This window comes from Varanus komodoensis, unplaced genomic scaffold (genome assembly GCF_004798865.1).
Source record: "Varanus komodoensis strain SLA01 unplaced genomic scaffold, ASM479886v1 scaffold16, whole genome shotgun sequence".
NCBI classification, from domain to species: Eukaryota; Metazoa; Chordata; class Lepidosauria; order Squamata; family Varanidae; genus Varanus; species Varanus komodoensis.
The window spans coordinates 21,431,480-21,448,563 of NW_025335468.1; the positions used below are offsets into that span (position 1 = coordinate 21,431,480).

Consider the following 17,084-nt stretch of genomic DNA (forward strand, 5'->3'; position numbering starts at 1 on the left):
TCCGGATGAAGCTCGCTAGAGCATCTCCAAAGGACCTTTTCCCCATCCTCGTGAGGTGTAAGCAGTCCCTTGCCAGAAGTCCATTGGCAAGAAACGAGTGCCGTGGTCGAGGAACCCAAAGCGTTCCTTCTGGCACCACACCCTAAGCCAGTCGTTCACCTTGGAGGCCCTCCTGTCCCTTCCTGGCCCAAATCTTCAGACAGGTAAGACTGATGAGAAGGCCACTTGGGCCTTCAGCTCCCTGAGTTTCTTCCCCAAGGCCTCAAAGTCCCTGGTGGTCGCAACCACACCCTGCCTTGCCACATTGTTTGTGCCCACATGGATCACCAGGAGCGGCTGGTGTCCCCCGGAGCGAACAAGACGCTCCACTCTGTCCATCACATGCCAGATGTGTGCGCCTGGCAGGCAGCAAACCTCCCTTGTCTCCAGGTTGGGGCGGCACACCGCCACCTCAGTGCCCCTCAGCAGGGAGTCCCCAACAACAATCACCCACTGCCGTACCTTCCCCGTGCTGGTGGGCAGCCATGCCCTGGCCCTCACCTCTCCCACAGCAGCCCCCTTGCAGCCTGATATCCCAGTCAGGCCTTTAAAAAGACCTTTTTATTCTTCCAGTATTTTAGGAATTAATTGGTTTTGTCCTGTTTTTATCCTGTTTTACTGCTATTTTAGATGCAGTGTGCTGTGTGTCGTCATTATGTTTTTGTTCTTGGTTTCTTTTCTTGTAAGCTGCCCAGAGACTTTTTTTTAGTAATGGACAGCAGAGAAAATAAATAAATAAATAAAATGCATCAATGCCTTGCACTTCCATTGTTTGAACTTCTGTTGAAGTACAGTAATGGCTGAAGGCGGTATGTGGGAGAGTTTCAAACACCTGCATAACATGTACAGTTCCCCACAATAATGTGCATATTGTTCAGTTTTGAAGTTTCTATGCTTTGTCTAATGGCCAAAGTCAACATACATAGCAGCAAATTCCAGTGCTACCAGCTGTCATGCGGCTGGCGCTCCTTCCCAGTGAAAGCAATCACACCAACTGATGCTACAGAAGTCTTTATTCTACACAGTATTACAATTACAGTCACGTAAGCTAGGAAGTTGTCCTCTTGTTCTGATTAAGTTCAACTTACACTGTGCTTTTGAATTCTTCTCGGCTGTCCTTCTGGAGGCAGATCACTATAACTCCTCTCCCTGCTTTGCTCAATCAATCTCGAATCTAATTGTCCTAATCTGTGTGTACGTCTGCAGGAACAAGCATCCTTGATCATTTCAACTATGTTATCTCCTAAATTCCCATATTGTTACCTGATGCAAATGTTTCCTCAGCAACCACTAAATTGGTCTCTGTATGCTCTGCTGTTTTGGCAACTCCCTGCATTTCCTTACCTCCTGTACTTTCATTCCCATCGTCTGTGTACCTGGGGAGTAAAACTCGTTCTGCGGGCACCAGAAATACAGCTTCATCCACCCTCTGGTTCTCATGGGAAGTTTTCTCCTCTTGTGTGCACACCAAGGACTCTTCTGAGTCCGCGCACACAACACCAGCATTTGGTACAGTGTGAAAACTGAGGTTTGGTAAAATTTGGCTGTACGTAGATATTTTGCAGTTGCTTTATATTTTTCCATACATGTAATGCAAAATACATAGAGGATCTTTTTGTTATTTTGTAAGTTTTGGAAACTTCTTATTTAGAGATGGTACATTAATTTGCTTTAGGAAATCTGACCAAGAAAAGAAACAAAAAGCAAGGAGAACCATGAAGATGTACACTAATTCAGAAAAAGAAATACACAGAACTGAATTTCAGCACTTTCTGGAACAGTAAGCGAATTGATATCATAATCGATCATTGTCTGTTCTGATATTTTAACATTCATGTGTTGAAGCCTGATGTGGATACACACTATAGTTGATTAATCCCATTCACAGAATAGATAATTCAGGTTTACCTATTGGTGCTTTTTCTATTAATTTATTTAGAATCATCAGTATATCTGGTATGTTTGGAGAATTTGGGGTGCTGGTCAAAAGCTTCAAGATTAAGGATACATTTGTACTTCCTTTTAAGAAACAGTAATGTTGAAACATCCCTCCTCCATCCTTGAAATTAACACCTCACACTGCTTACTTTCCCTCTGCTTACTAGATTCATTTTTAAATGCTATTTATGTATAGCCCATCTCTTGGCCAAAGGACACAGCTCACAGTTAAACAGTAGAAAATCCAGACAGTAAAACTAGGTCCATCTTAAAATACAGCCCTTAAGTAGAATAATGTAGCTTTAAAAGCGGAAATTAAAAGCAAGTATCCACAACCTTTATCTGGTGTTCACCAATAGCACTGGATATATTTAGCTGGACTCTAGAATGCCCTCTGAAAAGTACTGGCTTTGTCATTCTGCAAGATTTTGTTCTGCCATTCTGTACAGCTGAAGGATCACCAGTCTTAAAATTGCTCCCAGTGGATAGGATTAGTTTTCCCAGATCTGGAACTATTTTCACTTTAACTTAATAAGAGCTCCCCTGAGAGCTTGGACTTACAGCTCTTAAGCCATAAATGGTGGAAGCTCTACTTTGGGTTATAGCAGTGCTGGGTTAATTGATATTTCTAATGAAGAGTACCGTTGCCCTGTTTATAATGTGCCATTTTCATTCCTTTAAATGTTGAAGACTCCATGCAAACAGAGCTGTATATGCATGTTTTCCTTTGTTTAAAAGGTGCACCACAGCATTGCATTTGCCTTTTGCTGCCAGAAGACTATTCACTGGAAAAGGGGTGGAAATCTTTCTTTTGAAAGGCTTGGAAAGAGATCAGTTGGTAAGAAAAAATGAAAATAAAATTGGGAACTTTCTATAATATGTCATTGTATGTCATTCCAAAACACTGCATGAACCTATGCACTGAGATGTGTTCTGTTTAATTCCTTGGCTTTAGTTACACTTTCCCTTCAGTAAATGGTGTGTTCTGGCCTATATGAAGAAGCTGGCTCAGTAGCCGCCCAGCATGAATGCTTAGAGGAAAATCACAAGAATGGGAGGCAGCTGTTCCTGACAGCTCCTTGTGAGCAGCATTACTCCAGCTTCTGTGTCCGCATAAGACAAGGACCCTCACCCACCCTCCCGCAACCCTTGTCCAGCTCAGGTCTGGCTTTTATGTGGAAATATCCCCTGCCAATTTGTCCAGAGTCGCTGTAGAATTGTACTTGAAAAGCAGCCAAGCTACTCTGTGCTGGTGTCATTGGTGGGGTCTTAGCAGGAAAGTATTGGTGGACATAGTATGCTTGATGAAAACTGAAAGTGCACCAAAAAACTACTCTAGTCTTCATTTTAGTTGTATAGTAGTACCCACATGGAATGCACAGAAATTCATTGACTTGCCCCCCGCCCCATTCCCCATTTTCTCATTGAAGTCAATTATGTCTCTTGACTTTTGTTGGCTGATACAGAAAGAACTGAAATCAGGAATTTTGGTGGAATGAGAACATGCTACCATCTTTACTATATTGTCCAGTGTTGGTGTGATAGGGAAAGGTTTTCTCTCTACCACATTTTCCCATTTTGTTTCTCCCATGTTATTTCCCATTTGCTTTCTCCTGTCTTAATCTATGTGAGTGACACTTTTCTATAGAGGAAATGACAGAGGACGCCAGTGAAGCCAGTGCCACTGGCAGAAGTTCAGCAATCTTCTTTCACTTCTGTGAAAGAAGTAAAATGCAGGCTCTCATACTGACAAGAACTTCCCTAATGAATCATTACGGCTAACTCAAATAGTACTTGAAAACAGAACTTATATATATCTAGTCATAAAAATTGAAGCACTATTGAAGTTACTAAACTGGAAAGTGTATCTGTATGTCTTGCTGGATCGTAAGAAAGGCCTCTAAGTTCTGGAACAAAGCAAATCTTTACTAGCAGCACATGTGTAACACAACAATGGCATATACTGGATAATCTCTGAGCCCAAAGAATTATCAAAGTAATAACTTGCAATGGGAAAGCTGATTTCAGAAATGAAGCCTGGTTTATGAAAGAGAAACTTAAAATGTATATATGCTTACTTTTGCATATGTAATTTTGCTCAGGGCATGAGACTAGAGACATAACTTCGACAAACCCAGTTTCCCTCTTTGTGGATGAAGGGGATTAAATATTTAAGCATGTGTCTAAATGACCAGAGGGTGCTTTCTATCTGAAACAGTCATTTGTTTCAACCTTAGCAGTAGAAGAGCTACTTGTCATTTTAGTGAACAACTGACTCTGTTACATGTGTGGCAATTTTTAGTTTAATATTTATTGCGTCACTATTTCCTTTTTGTCCTAGAGATTGCTTGCTTGAATTTTGTTATGTAATAAAAGAACTGTTTTATATTATTAAATTTGCACTTAAAGTAAACCTTAAAGAAACCAAGCAAAGCCAATGAAACCTTTTTTGTTAACTTTCATAGTAGAAAGTTTATTTATTTTGTTCCATTTTAAATAATTTTTGCTCAAATCTGATCCAACTAAATTCAAATAAGACTTAGCTACAGAATGTCTGAAGAAATCTATTTGACTTCATTAAGTCTACTTTGTACTCCTCTGAAAAAAAGCAGTAATTATTTATTTACTTATTTACTGCTTTTAGATTTCAGTTAATCAAGGCTAACTGTTCACACTATATTCTGCTAACTTCCACTGCAATGTGTGTGACAGAAGACTCTTGGAATGCTTTTTACTAATTACTTTGGCTAATAATATAAGAAATGGAGTGAGGATGTTTAGAAATATCTGGGATTTGAGGCAGAACATAAACTCAGCTGAAAGATTTCAAACTATGATTTTCTTGTTATTTCTGTACAGTTTTCTTCTGTCAGTAGTTTGAGTTTGTTATTGTGTTAATTAGTGTTATTTTAGTGTTTCTACCATATTTGTAAGCAGCCTTGAGTGCCTTAGTTTGATCATTTTATAAATGAATGAATGTGTTAATAAGTTTAAATTATTAAGCATTCGTTTCCAACATGAATGTGAAACAAAACATTCATTTTTGTAACAGATTTATGTTTCATGTGGAGAACAATGGATTGATCCCCAGTGGACAGAGGCTCAGCATAAGAAACGTCTCCAACTTAGTAACTTAGCATCTGATATAACTGCTATTCGTGCCTATTGTATCATGAGGAACACAAAAAGTGAGCAAATTTCTATGCTGTTTTTGCTAAATGTTTGTGTTTGATATATGTAAATAAAAATATTTTTGTAAGATATTTACCTTTGTTGAGGTTTGCACGACTTTTTTAAAGCTTGATGGGTTGTGATATGTGCCAAGTGATGTGGAATAATCAAGCCATGGCTGCAGCTTGTGATATGATCTGAACTCTGCCAACTTGAGTTGCTGCCATGTTAACAAAGCTCTCAGAATGTAGAGTCATGGATGGTTTGTTAACTGTACCAACAACCCACCCATAGCCAGGTTCAGATGACGTGACAGGCCACATTTGTGGCTTTCATTTTCAAAATAGTTGCATGCACTCTGCATAGGCCACCATGGCTTAAATAAACCACAGTGAACTTCTTGATTGTGCAAGCTGAGTGTTTCAGTGGGATGTTTATCCAGGTAAGGTAAGTTCTAATCAGTTTTGTAGGAGAGTTAAGCTCATATTTCTTAAGAGTGAAACTCAGAAATGTTCAACTTAATCTGAGATGTGTCCAAATGTCAATTTTTCCAGACCATAGCTGACCTGTCCCTGCCCCCCTCCTTTTGGGTGTTGTATGTAACTTCTAGGTTTCAGCTTTGTACCTTCAGATTGGTTCATATAGCAGATGCCTTCTAAAGTTGACATTACTGAGCAAATAACTTTTGTATAGCTAATGTTTATTTGTTCATTACATTTCTATACTATTCAATAGCCAAATGGTTTAGAATGGGGGAGCAGAAATAAAAACAACAGAGCAACTTAATTCTGTCCTTTTTACTAGGCATAGTATAGCAAATGGAGATGGGTGGATGATGGGAGGGAGGGAGGGAGAGAATATACTCGGCTATATATATGAAATGAAGTATTGTTTAACTTCTGTTCTGTGCTGGAGAGATTATGCTGGAAATCTGTTTGCAGAAACATCTATAATCATGAAGGAGATAGCATATTCACAGTAGGTATGAAAATTATGTAACTTATTTAAGAGTAAACATCTTTGCATACCTGTTTTCAGATCTTGCTTTAGGTGTCAAGAACAGCATTGCTGTTGGAGCCAAACTAACTGTTGAAAGAATTACAGTGAAATTTGAAGAAGAAAAAGTGGCTGAAGAGCCTGAAGAAAGACAAGCTGAAGAAAACCCTGAGAAAGTAAAAGATGATATAGATAAGTGCCTGTAAGTAATCTGCTGTGACAATCAGAACAGCTGTCACATGCACATGCGAAGTTACGCTTGTTGTGCAGGTAGTAGACAATTTAGAAACAAAATTCCATTTATCGAGTGTTTATACTATAGCAATTAGGATGCAGACATAATTCCCACTCATTTTTATATGGCATCTTACCTCATTATTTCCTCTTTATAATTTTAAAACATTTGTTTCTTTGTCTACTTACAATGAATGGAAAAATGCACACACACAAAAGTAAACATTCTCTTGGGTGGCACAAGCCTATAGAATACAAGCTCGTTAAGGTAGTTGGAGGAGCCCTGTTGCTATTTTAACTCTGTTGATTTTAATTGATCTTTCTATTTATTTATTTCTGTACTTGTTTGGTAATTATAGTAGATATTATAGATCAAAGTTAGAAAATTTATATATTAAATTCTGTGGAAAGAAATTGGAATAAGACATTAAAATCTTTTGCAGTAGTGCTTAATTGCACTGGATAATGCCCAATTTTATGAATTTCCTCCCTTCTTAACAACTTACTCTTATGACCAACATATTTAATAATAAAGCAATTTAAATTTAATTGGTAATAGCCATAACAGAGTTCTGTGGCACCTTCAAGACTCATGAAATAATCCTAACCCACAGATCTGCTGATTGGAGGGGGTTAGGAAGAAGTATATGTGTCCCTTCACTGATGGAAGGGCACATCTGTCCTGTCAGTTACCAGTATATCTGTGGAAAGCTATATAAGTATAGATCTACTGCCAGTGGTACCCGCAGAATGAATTGCCATCTCATGGTCTTCACTCTCACCCCACAAAGGGTTGTTCTAGGAATTTCCTGTATTACATTAATTGTAGCATGTCCCTAACACACACCCCTTTTTCAGATGGATGTCTATATAAAATGTTTTACAAAATAACATTAAATATTCTTTTTCATAATAAAGTATTGATCTGTATCCAGCACTTAATTTGGTTTTATGACATGATAGAAAATGTGATTTTTCTGATTCTGATACATTTTGCTGATAGTGATGTTACATGAATATATGGGGAAAATGCAGTTAATATGGTAGGCATGTCATGAGCAGAGCCAGCTGGAACTGGGGGTCAGACTAAATAGCCTGGCAGGCACCTTCTGACTCTCTCTGTTTCTATGTTTTTATGATAGAGCTATTATTGCCCTTGAGTAAAACCCATTCGCCAAGACCATAATGGAAAGGGTGGAAACAAAAGAATATACTTTGTGCGGGGTAGTATAGGTTATCACACTACCACCCCATTGTCAAATTTCTGAAAAAAATACTGTTGTCTATATACAAGCTTAATGGAAGAGTACTATAGCTGGAAATAATGGTGTTGGTTTGAAACTGTTAGAATATAAGGGTTTTTTTGTATTTACTTATTTGGGCATTAGGTGGCACTGTTGTTTTCTGAAATGTGGAAAAACTGCCAGAATTAAAAATAATCATTTCAAAATTCTAAACTGGCTGTTAATGCTGTCCCATACACAATAGTAAGACTATGCCTGTGTATGACATATCAGTGCTGAATTATTTATGTTAAAAACAAATATACAAATCATGGAAAAAATCTAGAATATACAGTTACAGATATGGCAGTTCCACTGCAGATGTAGTAACAGAGCATATTTCTTCAGTGCACCCTGATCAAACAATACTGCTATTGCACACTGTTGCATATTATGCAATGGGATCCTCAGACTCCATATGGACAGGCTAATAATTTTGTGGAGAAACTTCCTGTAAAAGACTTCCATTCCTTGCGATAAGATTAGTGATGGCAGATGGCACAGAAAAACAGTGCCTTTGACCCAGACCTGATTCTCTGTGAATGGATCCTTCCAATCACAGAGAAAACTGAGATCCAGCTAATCCAGAAGCCGTCTACTGGACGAGGGGACTGAAGTGGTCATTTCCACTTATTCTTCCCAATCATGCAGACCATGGTATCCCTTCCTACACTGTTCCAGAAAATTTCTCAACTCTCTGGAGTAATGTTAGGGTTGAGGTAGGGGAATGCAGGAAGGAGGGGATATCAGTGAAAATTTTCCCCTCCCTATTCAGTTCAAGGAAGGAGCTAGATCATAGAGTTCCACTCTACAGCTCTAGATCCAATGTGACATAATTGCCATGAAACCCAGCTTAAATCACCCAAGTGTCCACAACTGCCTCAATGGGAAAATATCGTTGTTTTTAGAAGCTAACATCCAGCTTAAAGTTTTGCAAACAAAATATCTGCTTCTTCCCAACCCTGGAGGTATGCTAGGTGACCCTTTTGCACTTACAGTGCCCATCTAAATGATCTCTGGTTTCTCTAAGAAAATCCTCCAAATCTATGAGGGACTTTTCCAGACAGAAAAGCACTGAGCAACCCATAGTAAATGACAACCATTCCAAATAAAAAAAAGATACTTGACCAATTTTAAAATGAGAGATGTGCAGATACTCGGATGTAGAGATTTGCCTTGCATTAGATGACGTAGAATTGGCCTTAAAGAAATGGATTCACAGTTTGGAGATGTTTCTGGACACAGCTCTGCACCTGGATGCCTAAATGAGAGCTGTGGCCAGGAGTATCTTTGCCCAGCTTTGGCTGATATGTCAAGTACAGCCATTCCTGGTAAAGTCAAACCTGGTCATTGTGGAACATGCCATAGAACAAGTAACTTGGATTACTGCAGCATCCTCTTCATGGAGCTGCTTTTCTTCAAACATCTCAATTGGTTCAGAATGCAGTAGTGACGATGTTAATAAACATTCGCCATGCTGCACCTATCCTGCAAGAGCTGCACTGGTTGCCAGCTCATTTCCAGGGTGGTCACTTTTAAATCTTGAACTGGTTTCAGTCCAGTATATCTTAGAGAGTGCTTCCTCCCATACCAGCATGGGTGCTTCTGAAGGCAGGACCTCCACTATGCACCACACACTGGCAAAGACTCGGGACAGGAGAAATACTTTTTTGGAGGCTGCCCCCTGATCTTGCCCCACGAAACTCAGTTGACTTCCCTGTTTGGTGTTTTTGCCAGAGGATAAGGCAAACTATCTTACTCTGATGGTCCTTTGTTCTTTAAGGCCAATTCTACCTCATCTAATGCACGGCAAATCTCTACATCCGAGTATCTGCACATCTCTCATTTTAAAATTGGTCAAGTATCTTTTTAATAATAATATTTACCCTTGATGTGTCAGCTCTGTTCTATCTGCGGAGTCCGCCTTCGCTTTTGTTTTGATAGTTCTTTACTACGTAGTTGGTTTTCATTGTTGTAAGCTAAGTGTTGTATTCACGATAGAGGAGCATGGTAAAAACATCTGTGGTTTAGATCCAAGCTAAGTTAAACTGTTCCCATTAAAATCAATGGGGACTAGCTTGTTCCACTTATTTCAATGGGGCCTTAATTCAACTAAGTCTGGATCCAACCCTATGAATCACTAGGTAGGTAGGTAGGTAGATAGATGGATATGCTGTCCTTCACCGGATCTCACTCTAATGCCTGCTGTTTGCAATAGCTTCTGCTGCTATGCTTTGTGGCTTTCTTGCTGACCTCTGTCCATACACACTCGCACACACCCCCCCCCCTTAGAAAGAGGAGAGGGGAGAGACATTATACGCTCAAACTTGCAAAAAAATGTTTTCATTGGCAATTTGAAAGTACCCCATAAACAGTAAGTGTGCTATGGATAAAGAATATATATTTATTTAGAGAAGGTCTGCTGAAAGCCCTGGAGAGAGTTGTGCAATTTAGTGTTTAAACATTTGAGTAAGTATTGCATTAAGCAGTTTTCTGTATTTGGTTCAAAGGCTTCCCTTCCTGAAAGAAAAATTGGATTCTGTAAAGGGATGGCTTTTCATAGCCTTATGTGTAAAAAGCTAACAATGTGTATGGAATTTAAGCTGTGATCCTAAGTACACGTTTGTTATTCTTAAATATTTTATATTGTTATTTTAGTTTGAAATTTAATTTATAGACTTTTCCATCAGTATTGGCCAATACTGTATTGGAGCTGTTGGTTCTAGTTCCCACTCAGACATGAAGTTCACTGGGTGACTTTAATCCAGTCACTTATTTTTGGCCTTAGCTACCTCACAGGGTTCTTGATGTGAGGATTAATTGGAGCAGAAGAGGACTATGTAAGCCACACTGGGTTTCTTGCAAGAGGAATAAAGGCAAGATATAAATGCAATAAAATAATAACTAGGAGAGTACAATCTTGGAATCTTTAAAAGACTATTTGTAATTTTAGGTTTGGCTAGAAGTATCCAAAAAATGATCTGAATACCATGAACTGGATTAGAACCTAAGTATATTCATCTACTTATATTGTTTATATTTGTCCAGCTATCTAGGTAATTAAAAACATACTTTGATATAGCTTGTGTTACTAAAAGAGTGGCCCTGGATCATTTAGATGGCTGGTTTTAAAAATCTGGAACGTACTCTGTCAGAAAACCTAGCTTTGCACAATAGTCAAATTAAAAAAGTAATCCAATGAGTTTCATTTTTTTTAAATGGCTTCCAGTATTTCACACATGAACAAAGGCTACAAAAAAAAAAGCATCCTCCTGCAAATATGTTTGTTTTTCAGAGGGGCATTAACTCCTGAAAAAGTCAACACAAGTAATCGCTCATTAACTAGAAAAACTTTCGAACTGAAAATGTGCAACTTGTTGTTGATGTTAGACTATGTGCAACATGGGCCCTTCCTCAGTTCTAGAGAAACTACTTTGTACCTGAGTGTTGAATGTGCACTTGGGAGTTCCAGTTGCAAACTGACAGAGTGGTTTTCAGCAAATTACTGGCAAGATACTTTCTTAATGAGTGAAAATAATAATGTCCTCATTGGTCAGAGTGTAGAAAGGGGTATGGTGGGGGAACAGAAATGAAGGAAATATTTGAATGAATGAATGAATGAATGAATGAATGAATGAATGAGTGAATGAATAGATCCTCAGATAGCAATTTATTCTGGCAAGCTACTACCTAAGGAAGGAAAGTGAAGCAAAACAGTAAATCATACTTGGGCACAATCTGTCTCAGGCATGAACTGTATTCTTTAAGACTATGAAACTGATTTGAGAATTAACAAGGAAATAATGCTAGCTTAACTGGTTGTGTCTTCCCCAAACTATACCTTACTGGACAGACAGGCAACTCTCTGGTGGTTGCTTTGGCTCTTGAAGCAACTTCACAGCACCCAATGATTACCAAATTCTATTGGCCTACCTACCTTTATGTCATTCACTGGGCAAACCACTATTTTTGGAAGCAGCAATTAATCATATTTGGGAAGAGAATTTCATGTTTTTAATTCACATAGATTTATGGCTAGTATCTTATGATAATACAATACCCATGTTATGAAAACCATTTCTTTTTGTTTTGAGAATGGTTTCCTTTGTCTTCTTTTCTTCCTTCACATGATGTGTCCAAAATACAACAGCTTCAGTTTTACATTTTTTTGTTTCCTGGGCAAGTTCTGGCTTGATTTGATCTAGAACTCACTCGTTCATCCTTCTGTCCAGGGTATTTGCAGTGCTTTAGCATTTCACTGCCACATGACCACATAATTTACAAGATTTTTTTGTTCCTCTACACCCAAGTATTTGGCTAACTAAGAATATCTCTTCATGCTTCTGATGAAGTGGGCTGTAGCACCACAGAAGCATATGCTGGTAATGAATTTCTTAATCTTTAAGGTGTTATGTTACTTTTTCTTGGACAGATCCTATTTTAAGCTGCATCAATATAAGTATCATTTCCAAATTGCATGAAATACTAGTCCCCATTTACTCAGGATTGGTTAGGTCTCATCTGTAGTACTGTGTCCAGTTCTGGCCACCACAGTTTAAGAAAGATGCAGATGAAAAGGGTTCAGATGAAAGCAGCAAGAGTGATCCAGGGACTGGAAACAAAACCCTGTGAGGAGAGATGCTAACAACTGGGCATGTTTCGTCTCAACAATGCAGGACATGGAATAATGGACTCGAGTTACAGGAAGCCAGGTTCTGGCTGAACTTCAGGAAGAACTTCCTGGCTGTTAGAGCAGTATGACAATGGGACCACTTTCCTCAGGAGGTTGTAGATTTTCCCACACTAGAAGCATTCAGGATGCAATTAGACCACCATCTGAACAGGATGGTTTAACTTTGCGTCCTGCACTGAGCAGAGGGTTGGACCGAGTGGCCCTCCAGTCTCTTCTAATTCTACTTTTCTACAACTCTATACCACAAAGGGATTGGACTTACTCAATAAGTTGTTGCCTTAGTACTGGTACAGTGACTCTTTCCTCCTTCTTTTTCACTGCTGTACCTTTTTCCCTTCCCAAAATACAGATGTACTAGTCAGTGATAAACTGAATGCAACATAGAATGCAAGTGCATTTTTATGTTCCTCTCCCTTAAACCAGAGTCTGATTGGCCATATTGGGAAATGAGGAGAAAATGTCGGTGAATGCACCTTTTTAAGGCAGTAAACTATTATCCAGATCATTTAGGCTGCTCCTGCAAACTGTTTAGCTCTCATTGATTGACCTCTGTGGTTTTAAGGAGTCTGGCTATGTGCAGTTTTGCAGCCAAGTATTTATTCAGGCCAAGCTTCCATTGCCACAAGAATGAAAATTAATTGTTTCAGCTTTTAATCCCCTTATGAAACTCAGTTTTAATTAGTGATTCAAATCTTCATGTAAAATTTAAACTAGTAATGAGTTCCAGTTCTCTAAATTTCACTTTGACTTTTTATCTTTGTAGGAATTCACATGCAAAATCCCATCTTAAAGCAGATGCATTCTATAAACCAATGAAATATACCTGGCAGCAAATTTCCTATGATCTTGATGAGGACTGCAGCCTTCAGAAGGAGAAAGAAGAACAGTTTTTTGAAGATGCAGAATTATATAAAAAATACAGGTCAGGTATTCCTATTTTGTGCATAATGAACTGTTCCTGTTTCTTTTCCATTTAAGTTTTTATAGAAATTATTGTTATAAAATGAAAATAATTGTACACATTACAATTGAGTTAAAGTGAGAAGTGGCTACATTTTTAAGAGAAGTTAATAAATCACTGCCTTGATAGCCAGGAAGAGTAGGAAAAGCAGTACTGGGATACAATCTCCAAAATGACAGAATGATCTCAGTTCAAATCCAAGGCAAACCATTCAGCATCACAGTAATCCAAGTCTGTGCCCCAACCAGTGATGCTGAAGAGGCTGAAGTTGACCAGTTCTATGAAGGCCTACAACACCTTCTAGAATTAACTCCAAAAAATGATGTCCTTATCATTATGGGGGACTGGGATGCTAAAGTAGGAAGCCAAAAGATAACTGGAATAACAGGCAAGTTTGGCCTTGGAGTACAAAATGAAGCAGGGCACAGGCTGGTAGAATTTAATCAAGAGAACACACTGGTCACAGCAAACACTCTTTTCCAACAACCCAGGAGACGACTCTATACATGGACATCACCAGATGGTCAACACAGAAATCAGATTGACTATGTGCTCTGCAGCCAAAGATGGAGAAGCTCTATACAGTCAGTAGAAACAAGACCAGGAGCTGACTGTGGCTCAGATCATGAGCTTCTTGTTGCAAAATTTAGGCTTAAATTGAAGAAAGTAGGGAAAAGCACTAGGCCACTCGGGTATGACCTAAATCATATCCCTGATGAATATACACTAGAGGTTACAAATAGATTTAAGGAATTAGATCTGATAGACAGAGTGCCTGAAGAACTATGGATGCAAGTTCGCAACATTGTACAAGAGGTAGCATCTAAAACCATCCCAAAGAAAAAGAAATGCAAGAAAGCAAACTGGCTGTTTGAGGAAGCTTTACAAATAGCTGAGGAAAGAAGGGAAGCGAAAGGCAGGGGAGAAAGAGAAAGATACACCCAATTGAATGCAGAATTCCAGAGAATAGCTAGAAGAGATAAGAATGCCTTCTTAAATGAACAGTGCGCAGAAATAGAAGAAAACAACAGAATAGGGAGAACCAGAGACCTCTTCAGGAAAATTGGAGATATGAAGGGAACGTTTCGTGCAAAGATGGGTATGATAAAGGACCAAAATGGCAGGGACCTACCAGAGGCTGAAGAGATTAAGAAGAAGTGGCAAGATTACACAGAAGAACTATACAAGAAAGAACTTAACGTCCCTGATAACCACGATGGGGTGGTCACTGACCTCAAGCCAGACATCCTGGAATGTGAAGTCAAATGGGCCTTAGGAAGTCTGAGCAACAACAAAGCTAGTGGAGGAGACCGTATTCCAGCTGAGCTATTCAAAATCCCAAAAGACAATGCAGTTAAAGTGCTACACTCAGTATGCCAGCAAATCTGGAAAACTCAACAGTGGCTACAGGATTGGAAAAGGTCAATTTACATTCCAATTCCAAAGAAGGGAAATGCCAAAGAATTTTCAAGTATGTGGACCTAGAACTACCAGAAGTACAGACAGGGTTTTGAAGAGACAGAGGAGCTAGAGATCAAATTGCCAACATACGCTGGATCATGGAGAAAGCTAGGGAGTTCCAGAAAAACATCTACTTCTGCTTCATTGACTATGCTAAAGCCTTTGATTGTGTGGATCACAACAAATTGTGGCAAGTTCTTAAAGAGATGGGAGTACTAGACCATCTTATTTGTCTCTTGGGAAACCTATATGCGGGTCAAGAAGCAACAGTGAGAATTGGACATGGAACCACTGATTGGTTCAAAATTGGGAAAGGAGTTTGGCAAGGCTGTATACTGTCACCCTGCCTATTTAACTTATATGCAGAGCACATCATGTGAAAGGCCAGATGAATCACAAGTTGGAATTAAGACTGCTGGGAGAAATATCAATAACCTGAGATATGCAGATGATACCACTCTCATGGCAGAAAGTGAAGAGAAACTAAAGAGCCTCTTGATGCGGGTGAAGGAGAAGAGTGCAAAAGTTGGCTTGAAACTCAACATTAAGAAAACTAAGATCATGGCATCCTGTCCTCTCACTTCCTGGCAAATAGATGGGGAAGAAATGGAGGTAGTAACAGATTTTATTTTCCTGGGCTCCAAGATCACCACAGATGGGGACTGCAGCCAAGAAATTAAAAGACGCTTGCTCCTGGGGAGGAAAGCTATGGCAAATCTAGACAGCATACTGAAAAGCAGATACATCACCCTGCTGACAAAAGTGTGTATAATTTCCCCAGTTGCAATGTATGGCTGTGAAAGCTGTACCAGAAGGAAGGCTGAGCACTAAAGAATTGAGGCCTTTGAATTGTGGTGCTGGTGAAGACTCCTGCAAGTTCCTTGGACTGCAAGGCGATCAAACCGGTCAGTCCTAGAGTAGATCAACCCTGACTGCTCTTTAGAAGGCCAGATACTAAAGATGAAACTCAAATACTTTGGCCACCTAATGAGAGGGAAGGACCCACTGGAGAAGAGCCTAATGCTGGGAACAATTGACCGCAAAAGAAGAAAGAGACTGCAGAGGAAGAGGTGGCTAGTTGGAGTCACTGAAGCAGTCGGTGTGAGCTTAGGTGGACCCCGGGAGATGGTGGAGGACAGGAGAACCTGGAGGAATGTTGTCCATGGGGCCGCGATGGGTTGGACATGACTTTGCGACTAACATAATAAACATGCTGCCCCTGTTTTTTCTTGTAAAACCTGTTACTTTTCAACAATATTCTGCTCTTCTGTTCCAGCAATTTGTGTAAGTTGATACTACCCAGAATGCAGGCTGATGTGTGTAATGCAGACTGCATAGCTCAAGTTCATGGTGCAGAAATTTCAATTCTACACTGACTTGGTTCACATGATGTGATAACCCTCTGTAGCTTAGCAGCCTTGTAGCTTAGGATGTCCCAACCTGGCACAGTTCCTGCAGTGTAGTGTGGTTCCTTGGCCATTCGCAAGTCACTGGAGAGCCCATGGCTTGTCAGGTGACTTTTTTCAGAGTGGCTTGTCATGACATGAGAACCTGGCACAATGGCTTATGTATAGTTTGTCAGAAAGGCCAGAAAGCTGCCTGGCAGGAGACTGGCAATAATTACTCTGATTTATGGAATTTGTGCAAAACTCCCCATTTTTTGAAAGTTACATTTGTGAAAATGTTCTAAAGTTAAGGAAAGAAGAGTTAAATGTGTTCAGATCTCCCTGTAGATCAAAAATAAGACACACTGGGTTGGTTATTCTGCAAAACAATCCAGGGCATGTCCAACAGACATTAGGCTCACCAAGAAGCTGTTCCCCTTATCCCCCCTCTTACCTTTGATTTTCCCATGGGTATTCCGGGGGACACCATGGCAAGATAGCCAGCTTTCATGATCCCTGTTTTGACAGACACTACATGATCCCTCTTTTGAAAGACCCTTCAAACTGTCTGAACAGCACCTTGGGCAGGCTTTCAGTGGTTGGGAAACATTTTAATTCATTTTTTTTTTAGAATTCTGACACAGCTGTGTAAGTGCAGAAATAAGGATCCTTGTTTAGGCAATGTCAAGGTACCAACCGTGCAGTAGGCACCAACTCTGTACATTGATCCAAAGAGGATCCAAATAGGCTATTTCTTTTATTTGGATTCACTTGACAGCTGTCAGAAAAAAACAAACTATCAAGGGAAAATAAAGGCATGCATAATATTTACTTGCAAAAGGGGGTGACAAGATTTATACCCTTTGCAGTTGGAGCCTCAACTGTCTTTTTTCCTGACAGTCCTCAAGGTGATGCACATTGTT

General features: G+C 39.5%; 1 protein-coding gene across 1 annotated transcript in view; it reads left to right on the plus strand.

The window, feature by feature from the left end:
* The window catches only part of DCDC1 (doublecortin domain containing 1), a 322,276-nt gene that overhangs the window by 276,359 nt on the left and 28,833 nt on the right, over positions 1 to 17,084 (plus strand). Inside the window, exons 19-23 of the mRNA XM_044426107.1 lie at positions 1,715 to 1,819; positions 2,716 to 2,815; positions 5,030 to 5,165; positions 6,187 to 6,346; positions 13,118 to 13,276. Of these exons, the coding sequence (XP_044282042.1) occupies positions 1,715 to 1,819; positions 2,716 to 2,815; positions 5,030 to 5,165; positions 6,187 to 6,346; positions 13,118 to 13,276 (660 nt within the window). The remainder of the gene's footprint in view (positions 1 to 1,714; positions 1,820 to 2,715; positions 2,816 to 5,029; positions 5,166 to 6,186; positions 6,347 to 13,117; positions 13,277 to 17,084) is intronic.